Source organism: Drosophila willistoni, chromosome 3R (assembly GCF_018902025.1).
Source record: "Drosophila willistoni isolate 14030-0811.24 chromosome 3R, UCI_dwil_1.1, whole genome shotgun sequence".
In the NCBI taxonomy this organism is placed as follows: domain Eukaryota; kingdom Metazoa; phylum Arthropoda; class Insecta; order Diptera; family Drosophilidae; genus Drosophila; species Drosophila willistoni.
The window spans coordinates 2,658,122-2,684,452 of record NC_061086.1 but is presented as its reverse complement, the minus strand read 5'-3'; the positions used below and the strand labels follow the sequence as shown (position 1 = coordinate 2,684,452).

The window sequence follows — 26,331 nt, the reverse complement described above, 5'->3', positions numbered from 1 at the left end:
AATTTCAACAATACTTTGGCTAAATCCTTTCAAGCTAAAATAATCAACAATACTTTGGCTAAATCCTTCAAGCTAAAATAATCAACAATACTTTTCCAAAATTCCAAACAGTTGGTAGCACTCTAAATTTCAACTTAACAGTGCTCATCTCCACTGATTTTTTTCTCAGTGTTGTTTTTGCTGTTTAAAATTGCCAGTGTTCTTCGCTGTCGCTTAAATAAAAAATAAAAAAAAAACTGCGACTTTTAATAAAAAAAAAACGCGTTAAAAATGTGGAGTAAAATATTAAAAAGTGGATATAAATAAATTCATTCTTGCCATTGCAACTGCTTGTCTAATCGACAAGACAAAAAATAGCAACGCAACAAATACCTAAGAAAACCTGGTGCCCAGGTGAGACGCGTCACCTGGTTTTATCGGTTCCATGTGGATACGTGTGTGTTTCTTGTGTCGTGAAAGTAAAAATTAAAATAAATTTGATTAACATCCTCTGTATCCCCCTCCTTCCTGCACACACTCAGTTTCTCCCACATTAGCAAACTCTTGTGCTAATCTTGTGTGTTTATGCGTGTGTGTGTGTGTGTGTGTGTGTAGTGTAGAGCGAAGCTGCTTAGGAATTCCAAGAATAACCAACAAATATGTCAAATAATCGCAGAAGAGTGCGTACAATCGATTTGGTGGCACTTCAAGGCTTACAAATACCGCCGGCTGCAGCAACAACAGACCATGAGGAGCAACAACAACAACAGCAACAAAAATCGGAAGAAGAAGAAGCCACAAAGCCACCCGTGCCTCCCATACGATTACGGCGTGAGCAAAGTGTGGACGAGGATGTTGCAAGGTGAGAGCCTCTAGTCAATGTGCGTTATTTAATGGGGGGAAATCCCAAAGCGAACGAACAAAACAAAAAGAAGTTGAAGTAAAAGACTCGTTACGACACATATACAGACCAGACTAATGTATGTATATGTATTAGAAACTTGTCTCTGCATCCATGTGTGGGTGAGATTGTGAGAGTTCTCTCTCTCTCTCTCTTTCTTTTCGTCTCCAGTTTTTTAATTGTTGAAACGTAAACAACGTGTTTTGAAAAACCAAATCAAATCAACGAACCCGATGAATAAGCCCTCGAAGTACCCTCGACAAGGGGTAATTGAATTTTGGCCAAGAGTTTGCATTATCCGAAACAAACTACCAAATTTAGCTAAGCCTTAAGCAGTTGTTATGTACATATGTATTAGCTAAATTTATGTAAAGAAAGGAGCAACAATATTGTCATCTTGAAAAACGAGGCGAAATCATACAATTATATCACTTCGAAAGGTGGAGAGGAGGTGCTATGTCAGCCAGCCAATCAATGTTAGCCTGGCTTACTGGTTTTTGGTTTTTTTTTTTTGCAAGGCAGCAACAAATTATTGTAAAAATGTGAACTTTTTTCTTGAAATCGAACACTTTGTTTTTTTCCCTCATTATTATTTATGTATGTACATTTTGTATAGTTTGTGTTTTATTTCTTTAGCTCTGCAGCGCAATAATTATAATTATGCATGGAACCATTGATCATAGCCCAGGTTTCGTTTTCGTTTTTGTTTTTTGTTGTTGTTGTGCCTTCATTTTTTTCGGTGGGGGTTTTTAAGTCTTCTAAGATATTTGCTGATAACGATGACTCTTGCCTGATAAGACAACACAACGACATAGCCAAAAAGAGGCCGAGAGAGACCGAAAGAGAGAGAGCGTGAGAGACAGGGACATGCATATGCATATCTATGGCATTTATTGTGGTACCTTTTCCGCTTTTTTTTCGTCGTTTTTACGATGTATTTCGCTTATTCATTTTTAGCACCCTGTAAACCCAAAAACATTAAAAGGTGAATTCATCGCTACATCGTTTTATAAGGTAAAAATAAAAATCTTTTATCGAATTTCTGATCATATAATCTTTTCGATGAAAATAATACCAAAAATGACTCTTTTGGCAGTAGAAAATCCTAGTCACGTCTCCTCTTGACGAGTTGAATGTGATCTCTTCTGTTAAATTGTGTCGATTGTTTGCATTATACTTTATATAAATCAGATTTGGAGCATATTGATAAGTCATTTTTAATCAACAAGAGGACTGATAAAACAATATTCTCTTTCGGGCAGAAGTCGATGGTCGTTTAGTATCGAAGGTAACTAATATGATTTAAGCATTATTATTTTTTAAAAAATGTCCAATTATTGCGTTAGGTTTAGCCGGTGGGTATCCATTGGGAGTTCCACATAGACTGATTGTGGTCCGTAGTGTAGAAGGATCTGCAGAATTGTTTTGAAAATCTTTATTTTAAGAAATAAAACACTGATAAGGAGATTGAAATTGGTTTTGTTTTTGTGTATTATTTAAAAGATCTGGCAACGCTCTGCTATTGTCCTTTTTAGGGCATGTGACGCTTCGTGTTTCTTTCCTTAATGTTGAGAACATATTTTATTTGGTTATACAACAACCAACAAATAGAGTTTGTCTCTAACTACAATGGAAAATACGCCCTTGCTCTTGCCTTTTTGATCGATTTGCCTATCAAAATTGGCTCGTCGCCTTCATTTCTTAGAGGGTATCTCAATGTCAAAGCTCACATAGTATGTGAAGTGAAAAGTTTTCTGTTTCAATTTGGATGGGATAAACCCATTTCTTCAATACAAAAATCTTGCATGTCTTAACACAGTTTAGCATTCACACATACACTTGTGTGTGTGTGTGTGTGTTGCTGACTTTCTGTCACCTGTTCTACCACAGAAGTTTAGTGAAATTAATTTAAGTCTCCAGATTGGCATGTCTTGGAACTCTCTACTCGTTCTTCTTCCTCCTTGTCTCGTACACCAGTTTGTTGTTGTTGTTGCTGGTGATCAATTTGCTTGGCTTAAAGTCGTTGAGGTTGTCAAGAGAGGATGGTGGCGAATGGCGGGAGGGGGGAAATTAAAACGCGTTTTAATACGTGCGCCTGCACATTTCGCTTTGTAACCTCTTTCGTTATACGCGTCGTCCGCCTCGCGAGAGAGACCTGATTCTGTTTTGAAATCAAATTTGCTTTCTTCTCTCGTTTGTCTTTAGTTTGTCTCTTGAATGGAATTCCAATAAGAAAAAAACAACAAACGAAAAGAAAAACCAAAACACAAACGAAGGTCTTTTATTAACTGTAGTTTCACACTCTTAAACGAAGTTTGTTCCATCTGTCTCTCACGTACACACGCACACATGTTTAATTACCGTAACAAAATTTGAGGTGCACCGTGCACTTGCCACTTGCCGCCGTAAGATTGTCAGTCTCTCTCTCTCTCTGGTTTTTGATTGGAACGATGGCCAGGCCAAAAATACACAAAACAAATTATGAGTGTAAATGAGTACAATCTAATAAGTTTTGATAAGCGTAATTAGAATTGGCTGCCTACACACACATACGCATGCCTGGCAACCTATGTATTTCCGCAATGGCCCACACACACACAACATGAACATTTTAGCACGCGTCTATCATTAACAGTATATTCTGATTTTTGTAGAAACAAAACAACAAAAAATAAAGAATTATTATCTGTAGGTACATATTTAATGTATGTATTTATCTACAAGATCTGTTATAAATCTTCCAAAGATAATTTGCAAAAGCAAAGCAAAAAATCAAAATTTTAAACAATAGAAATATATGAAATTGATTATGTATTTGTGTACATATTTACATATGTATGTATGTACATATATGCATATCTAAATGTATTAAACTAAAAATTTCTTAAAATACAATGTTTTTCCTACTTTTCCCCCAACGTACATATCTCGTAAATACATAGAAACATACATATGTGATTAAAATTATTTTCATTTTAAGAATATTTAATATGTTAATATTTATATTAACACAAATTAGAATTCTCAAAAGAATTTTCATGGCGGCCAATCAAAAATGCTAAAATAAACATGTTGGAAAATAAAAAAAAAAATATCAAAGAAACTAACTTGGGCTATGCCGAAGTTTATATACCCTTGCGGTCCTTGGCAATAAAATCTTTACATTTTGAAATTTCTTTCCCTGCAACTCAATTCATCAATACACAAACAAAACATTACTACTCTTCTTACTAAAATTTTTTTCTTCTTTCATCATTCCCTAAGCAAAGCACGTCACGCATACACATGTGTGTGTGCATGCGTGTGCTTTGTTGATTTAATGATGACGTAGTAGGCAGCGCTTGAGCCGATTTATATTGACTGTAACTTGTGTTATATTTATCCGATCACATTCAAATTTTGGGATCTGGGGTTTTAAATCCAATACTATCATATTAGTAAATTTCATGGGGCTACTCCAATTTTTATGAAAATGTTTCTTCTTCTACTTTATCTCACCCGGGTAATAAAAAGCCCCCAAAAAATTTATCCCGATAGCTCTTAAGATGGCTGAGTAAAACGCATACGCACAGACGGACGGAGATACGGACAGACGAACATGGCTATATCGACTCAGCTTTTCAAACCTGATCACATCTTTTGTGCTGCGTTTTAAATAATCTTTTTCAAGTTGACCTCGATCCGACTTATTGTTAGACGGCTTGGCTTAAATTTCAAAAGGGGCGTAATTCAAACAGATATTTTAAATTATTTTAAAAAGAAGTGCTAGCTGCTATTAAAGTTAATAATGGGCCAACAAACCAAAATATCATATTCAGAATGATATTGGGCAAAAAAGGTATGTACAAATTTAAAGGGAAAGTGCAAGTGATGAATGGTTTAATAAATTTAAAAAGTGATCAATATGATGTTTGCTTAGTCAGTTTAAAAGTTTATTAGAAATTCGCTACAATCGGAACAATTTACATTTAAAAACAAATGCAATTTGTGATTTGTTACTTACCTACTTTAAAAAACGAAGATTATCTAGATCTGAAAGGATTAGCATTCTCAAAAAAATCAAGTTTTTGCAATGGCATTGGAGAATAATAGCAAATTTTGTGGGATACAGTAGTGGGAAAAGTAGTAGTTTAATCGAACATAAATATAATATAGAAACCAAGTCCATATCTAAACATATAAGCTGCAGGTGATTCTATTCCCAGCATTTAATTTGCAATTCAATTTAAACAGTGTGTTTGCTTTTGCTTTGGCTCTTTTCAGCTTATCCGGGCAAACATATTACTCATACGCAGTGTTGTCCCATTGCCAATTGATACGGGATATTGATTTTTTTTAATATTTAATCCAAATTATTTGTCTAGATGGAGAATTTTATCGATTATTGAATTTCGTTTGTTTTTTAGTGGGATTATTGATAAATAGTCTCAGTCTAGCTGAAAAAACACTTGTTTTCTGTCTTTGGCTTTGCCGTTAATAATCATCGTACTTAACAATAATATTAAATTAATGAATATGTAAACAGAAACTGTCAGTTGGAAGCCAATTACAAGCCACAAATGGAATTCTGATCAGTCGATGGTTCGATTTGCCACTTGCGTTCCACAAGTTCTCTTTAGCCACCCACCGGTAAACACGTTTGCTCTCCCACTCACTCACTCTCTTAATCGCGCTCTCTCTACCTCTCATGCCCTGGCTTGCTCTTTGATTCTCCTGATTCTCTGGTTGGGCATAAACAATACAGCAATTCGGATGACAATGACTCCTAGTGCCCCGCCGTTCGATGGTTTAGTTTAACGGTTCCGACTGTGGGCTGCAGTCGCTCGGTGGTCGGTCGGTCGGCTCTCCCATAAATACGTAGTTGGTCTGGTCTGTCTATGTATATGCACATGTGTTTGTAGAATCTCGTACACTAGAAATCATATTTTGCTGTGCGACTACATGGGGTAAATTCTGTTTGCTAAAGTGCTAATAAATTGAGTGCCCGCCGCACCGCATTTCAATTCGCCCCTAACAATGAAAGTGTCAAGTGATCAAATTATTCGGAGACCAAGCGAGCGGCTTATGAAATTTCAAAGGAGCCCACTGAACTGACACTGTGTGTGTTTAAACGGAATGTTGGTTAGCTCAAAAAGAAGAAAAGAAAGATAAAAACCAACATCAAGCACCCACCCACCCAGAGAAAATCGACTTCCACCACCCCTTTGCCCTGCGGCATATGTACACACACAGTCATCGTTGCTCGTTTTTTTTTTATTTTTTGTTTTCTCGCTTGGCCGCGTCTAAAGTTCTCCAGCACTGAACACTGTAATTGCGAGTATTATATGTACACATTCGCGTGTGGACAGATATACGTATATATAATCTATATGTATTTGGCATTATTATTGTCGCAGTCCCCGTATAAATACCGGGGAGGGGACCCCCGCGGACCATTTCAATTTTTTTTCAAATTAAGGAAATATAATCACTGTGGTGAAACACTTTAAAGCCCTGAGCGCCAAAGAAGAAACCGAAAACAAAAAGCACAAAAGAGTACAAAAAAAAAAAACGAGAATTTTATCATTTTTTCTCTTGCGGCTCTCGTTGCCGCCTTTACAGTTTGAAAGCCATTGTATAAGCTTAGCTCGGACAGAATGCGGCGAAAAAAGTAAGTACATGGAAAGGGTTAAGGAAAGTTATCAATGACTTTAGGGAATTTTTTTTGTGTAATCATTGCTTTCCGTCATGTACGTTACGGATATCTTTACGAGTTTTGAATCATCGTGATGGATTTTGTTCAGTAGAGGATATTTTAAAGGATTCCATATCAATGATGAAATAGGCTGATGCAAAAGTGCCGCGAATTGCCGATTGGACGTAAAAATGCTGCCAATTAATATCTCGTTTGTGGTGTAAATCAAACCTGTGCTAAAATTAAAGCATAATTACGGGCGTGACATGCGTCTGTCTGCAGTGAGGGTCGATAAGATAAACCAATAGTCACGTCTCCTATGGCCCTTCCCATCCCTTCATAGTCCTAACCATATACCACCATATATTTACCTCCCTCTTATCGGCGATTAGCTGGCACTTGGCTGCATGCCAATTAGCCAAAACAATTATTAGACCTTGGCTCCATTTAAGTCCAACTTTCAACTGATTAGTCTCTTCTTTCGCTGTCTTTTCTCCTAATTAGAGTGGAGTTTCGGGTGAAGCAAGCGGCATCGCGGCCAGTGCAAATGCTGAATGCCCGCATTGGTACCCTGGAGGAGGATTTGCATCCCGACGATGAGTTGGCCGCCCACTACGAGGAATTCGGCACAACTCCACCACGCACACGTCTCAAAATCAAGAATCGGGACTGGGAACGCAAGCAAAAAGTGGCCAATGTTGTAGCGTAAGTTGATAGAGATCATAGAGCAGAGAGAAAGAGAGATTCATAGAGAGAAGAGCAGAGTGGTGGACTTGACTTGAATAGGTTTTGCAAACAGATAAAAAGAGAAATCAATCAAAATTATGTAATATCATATGCGATAAGGGTTTGTGTCCACGCTATGGAGTGGACTCACTCGAATCGATGATGGTCCCGACATGTTGGGTGGTTATCAGTGCCGAGTATGAGAACTCGCCATATGGTTCCATATGTTTCTCCATGTTGGCTCTCCCAGCTTTTGCATATGCTCATTCAGGATCACTAATATGTTTCTTTTGCAGGTCCACAGATTCCCCAGCTAGTGCTGGAGGGACTCCAAAGAAGGGCATGTCACGTATGGCCCGATCTCGTGTCCTGCGCCGCAACACCATGGACTGCGCCCTCCTCAATGAGATGTTTGTCAACGATGAGAAACGGACGGATAAACGGCTGCAATCGCTGCTGCGTGACTCGGAGCGAGAGATGAAGAATTCGTTGGCCACGGCAGCGGTGCCACCACCGCGGGGCAATAGTTTCCACGAGGGAGCGCATCCCCTGGAATCTCTGGATAAGATTATGCCACTTAGTTCGGATGTGTCGGCGCCACTGCCACTGAGGATTGCTTCCAAAGTTGTGGAGAGCTGTAACAGATATCGCTGTGTCTCCTCGCGGCCAATCGGTTGCCGCTCTTCAGCTCCGCCTCTGGCCTTTGCTTCGCAGCTTCTGCCGGCTGGCATACTCAAAGGCGATGGCAAACAGAAGGCAGGCCTGGGCAAACGCAAGGATTTCCACGAGACATTTGCCAATCTCATCAAGTTGGGCAGTGTGGATAGGCAGGAGGCCAAGCCGTCGCAGGAAGAGCACACCTGGCAAACGGAGCTGAAGGATCTCATCTGGCTGGAGCTGCAGGCCTGGCAGGCCGATCGTACTGTGGAGCAGCAAGACAAATATCTGTTCGATGCCCGTCTGGGCGTCTCTGATCTGCTGACCCAGATAATTAGCTACAGATTTCAGCCCCGCTATCGTCGCGAACCGAGTTTGATCAGTCTGGACAGTGGCATTCACTCGGATGGCAACTCAAATGCCAGTTGTGAGTACTTCTTGCTCGAAACCAATGTAAAAGGTGACTTGCAATTTTGTTTTAAACTCGATTCTAGCTCCTTTGCCCAGCAAGATGTGCCAGGGATGCATTTCCCTATACTGCAAGGATTGCATGGATCAGCAGGAGTTGGCGTTGCGGGAGGTGGAGGATATGCTGACACGTCTGGAGGTCGCCGAGTCGCTATATCCCTCGTCACAGGCCATGGGGGCGTCACATCCCATTTACAAGTCGCAGAGCTTTGTGGGGCGCATCAAGTCCATGTGCCTGTGGTACAACATTACCAAGCAGAACAAACTGAAGTTAAGCATTTTGGGTAAGATTCTTGCCAGACTGCAAGATGAGAAGTTCTCGTGGCCGGTGCAGACCTCGTATATTGGGTCCGACAGCGGCAACTCCTCCTCCTCGGGAGTGGAGAACGAGAACGACTCGGCTGTCAATTCCATAGACTCCTCGAAACCGCCCAGTGTGGCTGGCGGGAGAAGAGCGGGTGGTGGGTGTCCCAATGGTAATGGAAGCATGTCCTGCGCTAAGGTGCAGTTCATGCTCAACGATAGCACACATGTGCCCGGCGAAACTTCCAGTAGTAATGAGTGAGTAATAATGACTAGGGTCGAATCGATAAGTCCGACAATTAATTTACACTGATTCCTTTGCAGATCCACCTCGACGGAGATCAGTCAGCTGTCAATATCAAATGAGTGTCCACAGTTGCGAAAAGGATCTATGCACGACATAAATATATTTAGTGTCGAGCCATTGGGTACCTGCAGCAACGATGGAGAGCAGTCCTCGGCCTTGTATCGCAAGTTCATCGAGAATGTCCTTAAATGCCGAGGCCTGGCCAAGTCTCTCGCATTCCTGCACAAGCTGCACAATGTGGCGCTGTACAAGGCGCACATTGCTCTGGAGAAACCTGGCACAGAGGACTACGACGTGGAACTGGATGCGGAAGCCATCGAGGAAGATGTGCCACGCCTGGATCCGCATATAAGTCGCGAGCAGGTCATCGAACTGCGCACATACGGCTACTGGAGCGAGGAGGCCCAATCGATCAATCTGCCCTCATACATTCCCACCTTTGTATTCCTCAGCGGAATCCCGTTGCAGTTTATGCATGAGTTCCTCCGCATGCGACTCGAGACTCGGCCAGTGCGTCCCAATCCACTCAGTCTGGAGCAGTTGATGAAGGAGCTGCGCGAAGGCCTAACGCTAGCATTGACGCACCGTGAACGCTACCAGAGGCACATAACGACAGCTCTGGTCGAGAATGAGACGGAGATGGGAAAGTACATTAGTATTCTCAATCACTACGATGCGACGGTACGAAAGACCTTTGAGCTCTATTTGGAGTACATCGATCAGTTGGTGCTGGTTGCCGTGCCGGAGACAAATCAAAAGTCTGTGCTGGAGAAGGAGTGGATGTTCACCAAGCTGATTAGTCCCATGATCAAGGGCATGCATACGTTGGCCTCGCAGAAATTTTGCGGCATCATCAGCAAGTTGCTGCGTAGCATTGCAACACGGCTAGTGCAACGCTCCGCCGAGCTGGACAAGCAGATAGCCGGGGCGGCAGACAATGACGACAATGAGGAACTTAAGTGGCAACTGTTGACCATTTGCCGCGAGACTCAGGCTTTGTTGACCGTGGAGCGGGAGCGCTCCATTAAGGTGCTCTTCTTTGCCAAGACCTTCTGTCGCGATGTGGAGACAACGGATTTCCATCGGGAGCACTACGAGCACGATGTGGCCACTCAGCAGCACGACTTTATCTGTTCGGATGTGAAGGCTGCCTTCAAGTTGCTGCAGCAAGATGTCCTAGAGGTGCGCAACAAATTGACCGAGATCATTGAGGGCGTGCAGAAGCGATGCTGCATGAACAATATGCGCGACCTGGACGAACAGGATCGCCAGGCGGTGCTGTCTCGGACCCGTGAGATTCTCCATCAGGGCTATAAATTTGGGTTCGAGTATCACAAGGATGTGATACGGCTGTTTGAACAGCGAATTATGGACCAGAAAGACAGCGGCGCCCACACCGTTGACCTGGCGCTGGGCATCATCACGTATGCCAAGATGTGGATGCACTTCGTCATGGAGAGATGCGAGCGGGGACGCGGCATGCGACCACGTTGGGCCTCCCAAGGGCTAGAGTTTCTCATTTTGGCATGTGATCCGCAGATCACCCAGCATCTTAACGAGCATCAGTTCGAGGAACTTAAACAGCAAATGGACCGCTGCATCTCACATGTGATTGGCATTACCTCAGAGCCGGAGAAGGTGGCGCGCAAGAAGGCCTCACCACGCACACGCAAAACATCGTCGCCGGCTACCTCGCGTTCCCGGACGCCCACACGAACGCCCATGTCAGCTGGCATCGTTTTGAATCCCAATACACCGCCGCTGCAATCGCCACCGTACAACAAATTGCTTCATCCGCAGTTTAGCCTCAAGGAGGATATGCTGCAGCAGTCGTCGAATGTGTACAGTTCCGTGGATAGCGCGGATTACGTGGACACACCTTGCCAGAGCAGTCCAAACGGCGAGCTCCGCCTCCTGGTACCTCAGACTCCGCCACCCACTTCAGCCTCAGCGAGCACACCGCTTGCCTTGAGGCAGGAAAGAGTTCGCGATGCTGTCAATCGCTTGGATCTGGATCTCGAAGAGCGTCTGCGGGATCGGCGACTTATTGGCCAGGTCAAGGCACTTAATTCCAGCGACAAGGTGCACATCCGAGCTCGCAGTGTGCACTTCCGCTGGCATCGCGGCATCAAGATTGGTCAGGGACGCTTCGGCAAAGTGTACACGGCTGTCAATAACAACACGGGTGAACTGATGGCCATGAAGGAGATCGCCATTCAGCCAGGCGAGACTCGTGCTCTTAAGAATGTTGCTGAAGAGCTGAAGATTCTTGAGGGCATCAAGCATAAAAATCTTGTGCGCTACTACGGCATCGAAGTGCATCGCGAAGAGTTGCTCATTTTCATGGAGCTCTGCTCCGAGGGTACTCTGGAGTCCCTGGTGGAGCTGACTGGCGGATTGCCCGAAGCATTGGCCCGTCGTTTCACCGCCCAACTGCTGTCGGGCGTGGCCGAGTTGCACAAACACGGAATAGTGCATCGCGACATCAAGACTGCTAACATTTTCCTCGTGGACGGCAGCAACAGCCTGAAACTGGGAGACTTTGGATCGGCGGTGAAGATCCAGGCCCACACCACTGTCCCCGGTGAACTGCAAGGTTATGTGGGCACCCAGGCCTACATGGCTCCAGAGGTGTTTACCAAGACGAACAGCGATGGCCATGGACGCGCCGCTGATATCTGGTCGGTGGGTTGCGTTGTCGTCGAGATGGCCTCGGGCAAGGTGAGCACTAAACTGATAACCGATATCTGATAATAGTACAAATTACTGGCATGTTTCGTAAGTTGTGGGAACTTAGGTATCACTTTTTAAATGCGGAATCAGCAGTAGGCATTATCAAATGAGTCATTCGTGAGCTGCCTTAATTGCTTGATCTGATTGAGGAAATGCCGTACAGCCCAAGGGATGTATGTTATATCCATTGGGGTTGTCTTTACCTTCCACATTCCAAGGATGGACATTATTTTCCCCGTTTTCAACCAAACATACTATGATCGAACAAGGTTTTGATTAACTTATTAAGAAATCATATCAAAGAGCAAATCAAGAATAGTTTTCTGGCTTTTCGAGTTGCCCACAATCTGTGTATAAGTGATGAGTTCCAAATTTGGACTAACTAAATTGTAAGCTTTACCTTTATAACTCATGGACTAAAATGGACAGTCTTGACTATTAATATTAATCAAACTAATGTTTTATAGAGCTGCAAAGTTAATTGTTGTATTTTTTTTTTTTTAGCGGCCTTGGGCTCAATTCGATTCTAATTTCCAAATCATGTTTAAAGTAGGAATGGGAGAGAAACCTCAGGCACCTGAGAGTCTTTCACAGGAGGGTCACGATTTCATTGACCATTGTCTGCAACATGATCCAAAACAGCGTTTGACGGCTATGGAACTGCTGGAACAGAACTTTTGCAAGGTCAGTTGTGAGATTGGGATAGCTTTAGTTGTTTATCGATTGTCTAATTATCTATTTGTCGAATTGCAGTCGGGCCGAGATGATTGCAGTAGCGAACAACTGCAGATTCAGGTTCGCGGATCCTTTCGACGCAATGTGGCAACAAGCTAAACTGTAAGGCAACTTAGTCGCCTCCAGTTTGGGCTTCATCCTCGCATACCCCCTTACATATAGTGGATTATATATGTAACGAAGTGTGTGTGTGTGTGTGTGTTGTGTATTGTGTAATTTATATGCGTCTAGTTTTATGTTGGACAATAAATATCCGTTTATGCTATATTTAAATGTAAATGTAAACACCGATTCATTGATTGCTTTAACAGAATATTTAATTTGACTCTTGGAAATAGCCCCTTAGACGCCGTACTCTGGGTAAATGGTACTAACTTCGGGAGTCGCTGCGGTGCTGGCTGCTGTTGGTGGTCCGGGGAAGCCAGAACTGGTCGTGGCTTCGCTACCGCCAGATCCAGTTGGGGGAGTAGGCGCATCTGTTGGAATTGAGGGCACTTGGGCCTGAACCATTGGTCCAACGCACAAAAGAATGGCCAGACAGAGGGTCAGAAGTAAATGGAAGACTGCAAGGATCCAGAATAACTATTAAACCGAATTTCTCTCTTTTAGAATGGTTACTTACATTTCATGTTGATTGTTTTTGGAAGACTCTCGAACAACTGTTGACATTATGCCATCGGCTGTCTTTTATATGGCTAGTAAATCGGGTCATTGGTTTTTGTTTTTTCTTTTCACTTCTTTTGATTTAATTAAAATATTAATCAAGTGCCTTCAGTTTATCACATGTGCTGGGCTTATCGCATCTACATACATATATACATATATGCCATTCATATATCTATATCTTTCGTATAAATAATGCGCAATCTTCCGGCGAAACATCCAACTTTTGGTAAACTTTTCTCGGAAGCGAGCTTATCATTCTCTTAGAGTAAAAAATAGAATTACCCTATTCTAGGTGCGTAGGCATCCGTATTAGGATTTGTATACAAGGGCAGGTTAAAAAGTCCTATCAATTGATATCCAACTATACGGATTTAAGTCATCACAAAGATTAAAACGGAAAAATTATGACCATTTTACATTACATTATTCTATGTAACCTTCGTCTTGAAAATATAAATACTACAAATATTTCAACTTGTGAGTTGATAATTTCTATATTGTTTAGGTACAATAATCGCATTTTTAACCCACTTAGGCTTCAAATATTTAGCAACTTTTTAAAATGTAATCAAAGGAATGAAAGGAAAATGTTTTTGGCTTTTCAGTCGAATGTAAAAACATTTAAGACCGCCCTCGTAAATGCATATGTAGGTCAGGATTTCAACTGCTGTTGCTGTTTTATGTATAATGCATTTATTTAGCTTTGTGATTATTTTCTTTTTTTGCATACACTTGAAACAAATATTTAGCAAACTTAACGATAGTCAACAAACATAATTGGTTAATTATAGAATTGATTAATCCATAGCAATAGTTTAGTTCAGTTAACAGTTTGCAAACATATAATGATACATACATACATACATATATAATATATATTTTGAATTTTAGAGCAACAATGAACACAGCAACTAGTTACATATTTGTTACATTAACATTTCCATATGTATGTGTATATACTTTCTTGTAAATAACGTACGTATATATATATTTTTTATTTTTTACCTTTTTATAGTCACTACAAAACACTCATTTCGCTAACATTTTAAACAAACAAACATACATATAAATTTTTCCTTTCTACAGGTTAACATTTACCTTCATTTTTTGTGGTTTGTCTATACTTTGCTTTTAATTCCCCAACATTTTTTTGTTGGTTTTCTGGTATGGTTAATTAAACAGTATTGTATAAATTTATTGATATGTATTGTTACGTCTCAAGTCTATATGCATGGGTATTATATAGTTATGAATATATTCATCCAAAAAAATCTTTCTGCTTGATGTCAGTGGGCAGCACCTAAAGTACTCTGGTCGAATCTTTAGTCTAGGTCACAAATTCTGCTCACTAAATTCCCATAAAATTTTCAAGGTATTTTCAACAGATTTATAGATTAATTCATGTTTGCTTGTGTGTATGTGTGTGTATGTATTGTAATTTAACTCTAATAACACTTAAGTAAAACGATTAACAAAATCTTTGAAAGTTTTCGATTTTAACAAGCGTATATTTTTTTGTTGTCAGAATATTAGCATACTTTTGGGCAGCGTCACATCAGTGTCCGCAAAACTATGGTTAGTAAGCTCAGCTAATAATTATAAGTACTACACAGTTACTAGGTAATTGGGGGAAATTGTAGCTTTTAACCGATAGTTCAAATCATATATCGTATAGTCAACAGATTAACACTCACTAACAATTGCAATACGCATAAAATTACTCTAAAAACATTTAATTGACTAGATTTCTTTTGCTAATTCCTCTACAAGTCGATTTGAATAACGGTAAACAGGTAAAGCAAACGATTTGCATACAAACATACATACATATTTGTGAATATAATTAAGTAGCATTTCATCTTAATGTGTCCATGATTGACATTTGGTTTTGTGTATGTTTTTAGTTAGTTTCTGTTTGATTTTGGGAGACTTCTACTTAAATACTTGGTGGTTGGTCATCAAAAGGAAATGTCCGACTCATGTGGACGACAATAAACCACAAAGTTACATTTAGTTTCTTGTTTCTTGGAGTTTTTTTTCTTCTGGTAAGTAGTAGAGTTAAGGTACATTTATTGATATGTTTGTCGTTGAGCTTGTGGCTCAAATTGTTTTCTTTTAGTTCTGCAGAAGATCACGCATAATGTCGAGCGAGTTCTGCAGGGATTTGGCAAAGCGAGAGGCACTCGTATCCTCGCAATTGTAGAACGCCGACACGCAGAAGATAATCCGCTCGGGTTGGGGATTGTAGGAGCAGCCATATCCACGAGGCGTCACAGGGCCATAGCCCATGAAGCTGTTTGTGGTGCAGGCGACCTGTGGAAAAAGTTTAAGGATGCAGATTGACAATATTGGACGACTTTTGGACAGAGAATAACCAGGAGACTAGCTTACATATGGACGTATCTGTGGTGCATCTGTGGAGGGGGGTGCAGAATGTGATTAGGTAATAGTAGTAGTGCAAACAGAGATAAAAATGGTGCAAAGTGCTTGGTGCCATGTGTTTCTGGACAACTGGAATGCTCTCTGATACCTGACTCGTGGAAAGTAAGAAGCATTGCGATATCTTATATGTCTCATCGGTGAACAGTTCGTGCATCTCGCCATTGACCTCCAGGCTAGCCTCACGCAATCCGAGCAAAGGTATATCGATGCCATTGCCCAATATGTTCTTCACCATGACCTCCGTTTGGCGGGCCACAGCGCAGCGGAACAGCTCCCGCAGATGATCCTTCTAAAGGGATTGATAGCATAGGATTCTAGACCTGCGTACTTTGATCACCAATTACTTACGCTGTAAATGCTAAACTTGACCTTTCGTGACTCTTCGTAATCATCCTCTCGATCGCTCTCAAGGGTCACATTGGCCCCTTCACCCTGGCACATGGCTTTGGACCATTCCAAGGCCTCCATGCTGGCCGCCCTGATGCAGTCCACACGTCCCTGTCGTGTCCCAAGAAAGAGGGCATCAGAGAAGTTATAAAGTTGAATCGAATTCACAACTTACATGCAGGAAGCGTCGGGTGGAAGCACTCTCATAGGTGGCCACAAGATGGCCATAGAGCTTATAGTGGGCCAGTTGTAGAGCCAGTTGTATATAGACATCCGGACTGACCTGGCTGGACTTGATGAAGTTTTTACCATACCCCTGATAACAATAGACATAGAAATCGAGATCATCAATGGCCTTGTCAACACTCTTGGACGCTTGGCCGAATCTCTGCTTCAGTTGCTGGCTGACATGCCACTCCAAACGCTCTGGCGGTGGCAAATGGTGTTGGGGCAAGCCAACCTCCTCATCTGGCTGTTCGTCTATTTTTTTCAGAATCTTTTCCAGCAACTGGACAACAGCTATGCCCTCTGATGTCGAGTGCTCGTAGCAGAGTCCCCAAGTGCCGTCGGTACAGATGATAAGCTGTCCAAACGAGAGAAATTTTAATGACGGGATACCAGATGTCATTTGTTTTGGTTGGCATTACCTGCATGGTCTTGTCGAACCAACGATTTCCCGAATTGTACTCACTGCCGCCGCCATGGATCATCTCGTGGGCCATATTGGTATCGTCGCGCTCGCCAACCTTGTGAATTGTGGGGGAGGCGCCAGTGAAACCGCGTGCATTGAAATGTTTGCCCAAAGGTTCATCCAGACAGAGAACGACCAGAGCTGTCTCAATAAGCTCCAGATTACGCTGATTGCGTTCGTCCAGTTGGAGAGCTTCGCGATCTTTGGCCCAAATGGATCTCGGCTCGGCAGTTAACAGCCCGATTGGAGCCGGTTTGCCCGGCAAACATGGAGCATCGCTCAGAACGTAGAGTATCTGGGAGGCAATCTCACTCTGGCTTAAAGTGCCTCTATCGCTGGCCTGCAACACGACACAGTACATCTGATTGCGGCAAATGACCACCACATGACGATCCTCATCGCTGAGTCGCTCTCGAGATGGCAAGAACTGGGAATCTCGCTCAATGCCCGGACGACGACACGAGCCGAGCAAACGATAATATTGCGCCATGCACAGAGGTTGGTTCTTCTCACGCGAGGCGGCCCGCTCCAATGGCAGTTCACCATTGTCTAGCATTTCCTTATGGGCCAGCAGAAGGTCGAGCAATTGAGCTGCAAAGTGGGCCACATCGTGTACGGTCTTAAAGCGTCGCGGCGGCATCACCATTCCAGGATTCGAGTTGATGGGCAATGGTATGCGGACGTCCATGTACATTTCATTAAGCCAGTAATAGTAGGCCTGGAAAGAAAGAGTGAATGGATGGATGGATGGGGGGGACAACATGGAAATGTCATTATGTACGACACAGATTCAATTAGCCAAGTTTTTTGGGTGGGGCATGCTGGGCGATGCTGGGGAAAGTTTATCAGCCGAAGAACTTGTTGTTATCGCTGATCAGTGATCTTCGATTGTGATAGCGATTGCTGATGAGACACTATAAATAATGACAAGACGACCTCTGTCGGAACAGTACCAGTAACACAGTTCCCCTTGATACACACGGATACCCCAGCACCCACAATCAGCCCACCCGGATACAATATGAAAGGTTAGTTTGAAAACGTTTTGCCGAGTAGAATTCGTCGTGGAGCTGAAATTTGGTCCTTTACAGTTATCGCTTTGACCCTTCTCAGCCTGGCGGCTCTGTCGCAGGCCCGTCTGGACTACAAGCTGCAGTGCACCCGCGATGAGATCAGTATCCGTTGGCCCAGCTACCACAGCAACTCCGAGTACTACGTCTGTCAGGGCGTTCATGGCAATCAGTTGACTGTTCACTGTCCTGCCGGCGAGGTGTTCACCTTCGTTCTCCAGCAATGTGCCGCTCCGGCCCTCTATGTACCTGCTCCACCCATGGATAAGCTGCCCACGTCCGAGCCGGTCACCACTCACCTGGTCGTCGATTCCCCGCCAGTGATTGGAGTGGTCACACAAGAGCAGTCCGAGGAACAAGTGCACGAGCACGAACATCATGGCCATCATCACCATGAACATGAGCATGAACATGAGCATGAACAAGAGAACGAAAGTGGCGAGCAAGCAGTGGCCCATCCCATTCCTCCTACACCAGCTCCTGCTCCACCAACTCCACCCACAGTTCAGGTTGAATCGCAGTCGGTGAAGAAACCAGTGCCCGTCCCCAAGCCAGTGTCCAGTGGAGCCAAGAAGCCGACTGTTCCCAAGCCCGGCAAGGGCACCAGTACCAGCGCTGCCAAGAAGACCTCGGTGCCAGCTCCTGTGCCAGCCAAGGCCGCCAAGAAGCCAGCTCCCCCACGTAAGGTCCAGAAGAAGCCATCGGCCTAACTCTCTTTCACCATCCAAAGAGCAGTTCAGACAATTTCTAATTCAATCTTTTTATCTTCACCAAGCGGAATTTCATTCGAAAATGTTCAATTAATCCTCAAATAAAATTAACAATTATGTTTTAACTGCACGAAACAATTTTGAGAATGTTCTTGGGTATTGGAGTGTGTTGGTCTGTGTTGGGTTGAAGCGTTCTTCCAAGAATCGACCCACCCACCCGAACACATTCTAACATATTCTTCGTGGGAAGGAACTCTTATCAAGCGTCAAAAAATGTTAATTGATTGCCATTTTTTGGGTTATTTGTGGAATATTCCGATAGGCCTTTACCTTGACACCTCAAATTGATAATGTAATGTGCCAAACAAAACAGAAAGTAACCGACGAATCGGAGGAGGAGCAGAGACAGTTACACAACGTTGTCTGACATGTTCAACTTGAAAGAAATTTCCCAACAGAATCTAAAGTAAAAGATAGCTATCTGTTCCAAAAGAAAAGCGGAAGTCAATGAGAATGTCAAGTTATTGTCGAATGACAATATTTCATTTCTGAAAATTCAAATGTTTTCAGGGGAAACCTTTGACAATGTCAGATATGTGATGCCCTTATCTATTCATTTGTAGCAATTCCTTTGTCTATATCATTTCAAATTCATCAGAAATGCCATTAAGTCATGTGAGCGATTCCATCCATCCCCGCAGATGATCTTGGTAATGTTTGAGAATGCTCTCTATATGTAGTTACTGAACCATTATTACAATTGATCAGTGATGATGGTTGACAACCTGTCTAGCTATTTTCTGGTATTTTAATGTACTGTAGTTTCCGTCATGTGTTATCTTTGGCAAAGATTATCAAAGCTACACAGAGCATTTCAATTATTTCGTTCGTTTGACTTCAATTTTGCACCAGGGCAACAAGAATTAATCTAGACGCGAACTGATTAAAAATGTAGCCGAATGTAGGAGAATTGCGACTCGCAGTTAGACTGGAGACTGGCATAAAAAGGCTTTGCCCATGACTGAATGGAATAGTAGCATTGATCACCGAGTCAGCAATACATCTCCAAGCCAAATCCGAGGGAATATTCGTAGCAACAAAATGAAAGCCGGTAAGGAATCACCTTTTTGACTGCAGGACACCAGGTAGAATTAAATTCGGTTCTATTCTATTTGCAGTGCTCTTTGTCGTTGCCACTTTGATGGCTGTCAGCATTCATGCCCAGAGCTGCAATGTCCCTGAATATGAGAACGCTATTGACACTCCTATCGGGTGTATTGAGGGTTATCCAAATCTAAAACTGCCCAACTATGAGAACCCCGGTTCCTACTACACATGCACAGATAAGAAGGCCAACACAACAGGTCTAGTCGTCTGCAGCGAAGGCACCTATTTCAGCTATCCGCTCCAGAGATGTGCCAGCTGCAAAGAATATATCCCAACAGTCCGGTGTCATGGTTTGACGATCAATGTCACTTGCGTGCCCATCAATGGCACAAGTGTGTCCACAACAACCGTCTCTACCACAGTGAAGGATGACTCAACCGAAAGCGGCTCCAGCTCTAGCACCACTACCACAACAACCACTACAACCACAACTGAAGCTCCCGGAGAATCTAGCACCACCACCACCACCAAAGCAACCACCACTACCACCTCCGCACCAACACCACCTACTGCTGATGAAACTACCACAACAACGGCCAGCGATGACAGCGTGGTCACACCCTCTGGCACCACCATCGCTGTTCCCGGACCCCCGTCGCCAGCTGACTCCGATGTTCCATCGCCCGAGACTCCTGTGCCCACCGCCCCGGTCATTGTCGATGAGCCCCCAACCCCTTCGTCATAAGTCAAATTTCTTTTCTATTTAGCCTTCTCCTGCATTCAATCAGAATAAAGTTTGATTTCAATCAACGATCAATGCTCACCCAATTATCCTCGACGTCGCGCTTCTCCAGCAGATATTGATGAAGTCTCGGACCCATGCCATTCGGGGCTGTGAACTGTTTGATCAGCTCCTTGGTGTGCTCCAGCTGAGCCGGTGTCGTGATCGGCTCCACTGCACGCACATAGTCGGCCATTGTTTCCTCTAGCGGTGGGACAGGTACCTTTGGTAGAGTCTGCAGTGGCAGAGGGGGAAACAAAAATAAATAGAATGAGTTTTCAGTACATTTTCAAGAGCAACCCCTTTTGCCGTTTGTATCAGCCGAATTTCATTTCCTTTAACTTTTCCCCCATCGAACCGTTTCCCCATTTTCCCATTTTCCCATTTCCCTCATTTGTATGCATAACGTTTGTGCTGTTAAAGTAGAAGCAAAAAGTGAAAATCCTAGCAACACAATATAACAAAAAAAGAAAAGAAAAAGTAAAAAAAAGCTGTTTGCCTTGGGGACCTAAATTTCAAATCACTAGAAAAAAAAGAAAAATAAGGAAACCATGGCCATGGCTTGAATCTCCCCTCGCCAACTCATTTTATTTTGTTTTCTCTGTCTCACTTGACATTTCTTTAACATGTTCATCAATTGAGAGATTCGGGCACCTTGGAATTCCCTAGTGGATTCGCACACATCATTCTCAATGAGAATCGATTTTCCGAGTGTCAATGGAATACTTGGCCTGTGGAAAAGCACTTCCCATTGTGTTATCAATAAAAGAAATATAGTTGACAAACCTATAATGGCCAACAATGAAGATAAAATTGCATAATGTTTGAAATGCCACATCCGTTTATACCGTTTATACATAATATTGTAAAAAATGGTTAAACATTGGCTGAGAACTTGTTGACTCCACAGATTAATCAAGTTTTAGACAACTTTTTTTTAGACAGATTTTTAATGACCTCTTGAAAGTTCCAACTTGATTTCTAATTGTCATACTGTTCTATGTATAATAACTGATGGTAATTATCGTTTAAAAATGCTATAGACCTAACTACATTAAGTGTCCTAAATTACAACAGTGCTTGGGAAATGAGTAGTAGCCCAGTCAAAAAGTCACAACGAGGATATCATCCAGGTTCGTGTCCAAGGCTCTATATAATATTCAGGCCTGTTCTCGTTCCCGAATCTATGTATTTCAAACGAAAAGCGAAAGCAGTTTCGTTCCGTTTTCAAAATTGCGGTTCTCAATTCCGAATGAAATATCAATGATTTACATATGTTTTCAAATCTAAGCTCGAAACATTTCCTTTTCGCCTACTAATATCTGCGTTCAGAATTGCCGTGCCTATACTCGTCCTTATTTAGCTACAAATTTGTTTCTGAGTGCAAATCCTGAGAAAAAGAATTTAGGTGTAATTTGTGATTGGTTTGGTTTGATTGCTACTTTTAACTACTTTTCATTCCACTGGTTTCAAAGCAAACGACTTAAAACCGAATAGCACATTCGACAATTTTTTCTCTAAAGTTGTCCTATAATTTGGGACACACTGTAGATCTTTTCAGAATGTAAGCTGATTTAAGAGTAGTAAAACTATGCATTCATATATAGAAAAAAAGCTCACAAAGATAAATATTTATTTTGTAATTCTTGATGAGTTTTTTCTTCTTTTTCTTTTCTTGGAAACCCCTTACTATTCATTTAAAACAAGAGTGTGTAGGAGTGTGTATACTTCGGCTTAGAATCGGTTGGGTCTTCGCCGAAAGTTGTCCGAACCCTTCTACTCGCAGTTGAAATCGGAAAAGCTTCTCTTGGCTTTATCCATCCAACCTGATGGACCTGCCTTGTAGCTGGTTTACAATTTTGATGTCTAATTTTATTTTCTTTCGGGGGTGGATACACAACCTGCTGATACTTTGTGTGGGGGGGCTGCTGTGCCTTTTGTCAGGTAATAGTGTGGTAACGGGGGTTGGATGGCTGGCACGTTTGTTTGCCCACACTGTGTACGGAGTGAGTTGGCTGGAAGTGAGTCGGTTGCCTGGCTGCACAAAAGCCCTCGTTATTTGCATTTGTAATTATAGCAAACAGGATTAGTCCTTCCGTTATTTTTTTGGCCCGTCTACAAGTCTGCCCGTCTGTATGTTGGTCTATCTATCTGTCTATACATTCGAGTATGTGTTCTTTTGAATTATTCAGGTTGTAAGCGTACTCAGGCAGCCCCTTGCTTTTGGGTAAATATTTGAAATTTTTGTTTAATCAATTGTACTCACGTCAGGGAATCCAAATTCGTCGACAGACTCTGCAGTGGAAAGCCACTTTTTCGGTATGGATAATATTGAGTCTCTCCATCCTAAAAAAAGAAATAGAAATCGTTAACTGATTAGTTGTTGAACAGCAAATTTAATTGTTATGTTGACTAATTTCTTGTTAACACAACAACAGCAACAGAATTTAAGAAATTGTTGTTAAGTTTTGAGTGGGGTATTTGATCAATGTCACAATTCTATCGAGTGTGATTCGAGTCGTTTGCGAGGAATTCTTTGGCTTATCTGACAGTCAGATAGGGCAGACTATGAAATGCGTCATAGTACACGATTTGTAAGGGGGTGAATTCCAAAATCTTTAACATGTCTCAAATAACGTGCAATCGCCAGATGCCGACCTTCAGGGCAACTGAAATTGGAATCGACCACCCCCAATGTATATACACACATATGCACGTATGTAAGGATATCATTTATCTCACGAATTTCGTGCAAGTTTGCCATTTATTGTCTTTCGCAGACATCCGCACAAAACTGAATTGCAATAAAAGTGGAAACTCTTAGACGAGCGAAAGCAACTTCCTTTTGCAGCAGTTGAATCGCCTGTCCATCCGTTTGGATTTCCTATGAAAACTTTGATTGTCATGAGACTGTAACTCGAGCGACTAAGTGCTTCCTTCTCCAAGTAGCAAAGGTTTCCGGTTTAAGGTCGCATTGTGGAGAAAATCCATGGCAAGATTGACAAAAAAATGTAATCAAAAATGGCTGCCAATTTGAGAGCCCACTTCCTGCCATGTCTCCACCTTTGATTCTATTGTGGGCAATCATAATGTTATTAATAAAAATGGTTTTATGACAATCACGATCAAAAGAGCGACTGAGTTGGGGCTCGCACGCGTCGCCTACCCTCAAATGATGTCAAATTTAATGCAATTTATTATCCTTTTTTCATTATCTTCACTACAATGGCAACAACTAGGTAATCACACAATGGAGTCACGTGGCGGCAATTTGAACATCCGCCCCGCTCCGCTCCGCTCCTTACAGCTGGCCGTTGTTTTGTGCCAACCAATCATATTGTTGGCTGGCATAGTCATCATATCCAAGTTAACCAGCTAAAAATTATAATTAATTGTATTAGCCAGCAACGTTGAGAAATTCAAATTAAGCAATTAGACGAGGGGATGTTGAATTTCTCATTTCTTTAAGCAATAAGCTTCAAACATCCTCAAATGATGGCAACGTTTAAACCTTAAACGAAGTATTAGCCAATGTTCTCTCAACATTTCTTCGTTTTACATAAATTCTAATTAAAAACTTCTGCAGTTGATGCGTAGGAAAATTAAATAAATAGTCTCCTTGAAAAATGAAAACGAATGGCCAGCGACATGGGTGGCGTAACCCTAGTTGACGCCCCGAGGCGTGAACTGTATTCGTATCCTGGCAAGGGCAGGCAGGGCAGGTGACAAGAGTGTGGGGCGTCTGCAGGTGGCTGACATGTCGCAATTTCCTAAAAAGAAAGACTAACCGCGCACTGGTCTCGATTATATCTCAACACTTGAGATTTTACACTCAACTCTGTGAGTTTATAGCGGATTATTACAACTCTAGCTTGCATAGAACAGAATACATATGTATATACTGCTAACGTTAACTTTGCATGCATCTTAATGTGTAATGAAATTTTGTACAGCTTCAAATAAAAACTAGAGGGCCAGGGCAAACTTCAGGCTTGCCGAAGTTCGTATACGCCTGCAGGCGTCAAAGGGGATAAACGTTTTATCTAAAAAGTCGCATTTCCGTGGAAGAACGCCCTACAATCTTAGGATGGAGCGATGCGGCGGCTGTAGCATGTTATCCGTACGTTATATTTTGATCAAATTTATATAGTCACCAGATCATGATAGGTATACAAAATTGACACATTCGGCTGAATCCCAGTATAAAATCCATGCTAGTACGTAGCTACTACGGTATTTTTATACAATACACCCATAGGGTGAAATGGTATATTAAAGTCGCCAAAATGTATGTAACAGGCAGAAGGAAGCATCTCCGACCCCACAAAGTATATATATTCTTGATCAGGATCAACAACCGAGTCGATCTAGCCATGTCCGTCTGTCCGTATGAACACCTAGATCTTGGAGACTGTAAGAGCTAGAGCCACCAAAATTGGTATGTAGACTCATGTAGTATGTAGAGTGATCAAGTTTATTTCAAATTTTTGCCACGCCTCTTTCCGCCCACGCAATTTAAAAAAAGCGTTTATCGCAAAAACTATTCCAGCTAGAGACACCATATTTAGTATGTATATTCGCTTAGTAAATGCACACATTTTATATGTATAAAAATTTAGCCACGCCCTTTTCCGCCCCCGTAATTTGAAAAACTTGATTATCTCCCGTATTTTTTTACCTTATGCAATCAAATTTGGCACATTTAAATTTAATACTAATATCTAGCAAAATACCAAATTTGATCAAAATCGGACAAAAAACAGTCGAGCTATGCATATAAATGTTTTTCCATAAGGCCGGAGTTGGCCGTTGGCTGGTGGGGGCGCTAGGGTGCTTGTATGATTGAGTGAGCGAGATACTAAGATATGCTTGTAAAAAGCATGTGAAAATGCATTTGTTTAATAAAGATGAAATATTTGCTTTACTGGTGTATGGTATACCTTAGTCGGCGAGACGACTTACTTACTTCATTTGAGCTATTGTCGTCAAATTTCATATTAGTGAGTTTATTACACCTAAAAACGACCGTCCCTGATTTGATTAAGATAGGGTGACGATATCGTATATCTCCCATAGAAACGTTTGTTCGGAAACAGTGACTTTTATCAATTACTTCGTTATTTCCTATGCTTTTAGTAACAAACAACTTGTAATGGTATACAAACTTTAATGCGGCCGAAATTAGCCCCGGCCCTCTTATTATTATTAAAGTATAGGATATAGTTGTAAACTATCAAACCCAACTATACATATATTACAAGCACTGCAACTTTATTGATTCAGAAAAACTTCGGTCGTACGTCAATGCATCAAGATTTTATTCCGATGTTTCAACACAACGACCATTATATTAATATTAATAATTATTAAACCATCGACGAACATAGATATCGATGTTTTTAATGCAATTTACATCATTATTTTTCCCATTTAGTTTTTTCAATTGCCATTTTAAAAAGCCAATGCTTACACTACTTACACTTTGTTCCGGGACCATTCTTAAATTCAATTTTTCTGGAATCGATAGAGAATTAAGTTATAGAGAGCTAGCTGAACGTGCCATGGGCTAAACGGTGGGTTAACGATTTTCGAAAATAGACTCGACACGTTTGTGATTTGCTATCATAAGGAATTAACAAATTTATTTTTCTGAGTGTACTGATGGAGCATTGTTGGAGCATCCGGTTTGGTGAATCACTGTGTCACTTTCAATTCCATACATGGATTGGGACGTTTTACCAATTGAGTGATTGATGGCGAGGATTTTTGATTAGCCTGACAGATGCCGACTAATCAGATATTCATGCACCATTAAAAGGCTCTGCTGGAGTCTCAGCCACCCTCAATGGATTCAGATGTTGTCCCTTCAGTCAGCTTCAATTTGTCCATTGCTGTCAGTTTTGTGGCTACTCATGATTGTATCAAAAGTTTGATTATTTTGGGGCCCCAAATTCGATTTGGGCCAATGGATCTATGCATTAACGTGTAAGCATT

General features: G+C 41.9%; 5 protein-coding genes across 7 annotated transcripts in view; 3 read left to right on the top strand and 2 right to left on the bottom strand.

The window, feature by feature from the left end:
* The first annotated feature begins 291 nt into the window (after positions 1-291).
* On the top strand, positions 292-12,762 carry LOC6650423 (mitogen-activated protein kinase kinase kinase 4). Of its 3 annotated transcripts, none has more exons than XM_015176857.3 (7): positions 293-841; positions 7,059-7,259; positions 7,577-8,364; positions 8,432-8,966; positions 9,033-11,736; positions 12,253-12,432; positions 12,502-12,762. In XM_015176857.3, exons 1-7 carry the CDS (start codon positions 639-641, stop codon positions 12,580-12,582), a joined length of 4,692 nt encoding a protein of 1,563 aa, XP_015032343.2. In that variant the 5' UTR covers positions 293-638; the 3' UTR covers positions 12,583-12,762. The 3 variants fall into 3 exon arrangements, with proteins under 3 accessions (XP_023036404.1, XP_015032343.2, XP_002072695.2); XM_002072659.4 differs by lacking the exon at positions 293-841 and adding an exon at positions 5,689-6,530; XM_023180636.2 differs by lacking the exon at positions 7,059-7,259 and having other exon boundaries at positions 292-841.
* A 6-nt stretch (positions 12,763-12,768) lies between these two features.
* On the bottom strand, positions 12,769-13,121 carry LOC111519480. Its single transcript, XM_023180592.2, has 2 exons — positions 13,106-13,121; positions 12,769-13,046 (listed from the first exon to the last, which is right to left on the bottom strand). Exons 1-2 carry the CDS (start codon positions 13,110-13,112, stop codon positions 12,826-12,828), a joined length of 228 nt encoding a protein of 75 aa, XP_023036360.1. The 5' UTR covers positions 13,113-13,121; the 3' UTR covers positions 12,769-12,825.
* Positions 13,122-13,819: 698 nt separating this feature from the next.
* The window catches only part of LOC6650420 (choline O-acetyltransferase), a 31,843-nt gene continuing 19,331 nt past the window's right edge, over positions 13,820-26,331 (bottom strand). Inside the window, exons 3-9 of the mRNA XM_047009334.1 lie at positions 22,604-22,683; positions 20,381-20,572; positions 16,626-17,387; positions 16,154-16,561; positions 15,940-16,089; positions 15,680-15,880; positions 13,820-15,462 (exon numbers count right to left, since the gene is read on the bottom strand). Coding sequence (XP_046865290.1) covers positions 15,265-15,462; positions 15,680-15,880; positions 15,940-16,089; positions 16,154-16,561; positions 16,626-17,387; positions 20,381-20,572; positions 22,604-22,683 — 1,991 coding nt within the window. The 3' untranslated portion in view covers positions 13,820-15,264. The remainder of the gene's footprint in view (positions 15,463-15,679; positions 15,881-15,939; positions 16,090-16,153; positions 16,562-16,625; positions 17,388-20,380; positions 20,573-22,603; positions 22,684-26,331) is intronic.
* Positions 17,628-18,579, top strand: LOC6650421 (NEDD8-specific protease 1). Its single transcript, XM_002072657.4, has 2 exons — positions 17,628-17,697; positions 17,761-18,579. The coding sequence occupies exons 1-2, from the start codon at positions 17,691-17,693 to the stop codon at positions 18,447-18,449; spliced, it is 696 nt and encodes a 231-aa protein (XP_002072693.1). The 5' UTR covers positions 17,628-17,690; the 3' UTR covers positions 18,450-18,579.
* LOC26530131 (peritrophin-55) lies at positions 19,525-20,366 on the top strand. The gene is made up of 2 exons (XM_015177008.3): positions 19,525-19,560; positions 19,628-20,366. The coding sequence occupies exons 1-2, from the start codon at positions 19,551-19,553 to the stop codon at positions 20,299-20,301; spliced, it is 684 nt and encodes a 227-aa protein (XP_015032494.2). The 5' UTR covers positions 19,525-19,550; the 3' UTR covers positions 20,302-20,366.

Coding starts and splice junctions, on each gene's coding strand:
- LOC6650423 (XM_015176857.3), top strand. CDS start 639: ATGTCAAATAATCGCAGAAGAGTGCGTACAATCGATTTGGTGGCACTT. Junction 8,365..8,431: donor TGGCAACTCAAATGCCAGTT/GTGAGTACTTCT, acceptor ACTCGATTCTAG/CTCCTTTGCCCAGCAAGATG. Junction 12,433..12,501: donor TGGAACAGAACTTTTGCAAG/GTCAGTTGTGAG, acceptor GTCGAATTGCAG/TCGGGCCGAGATGATTGCAG.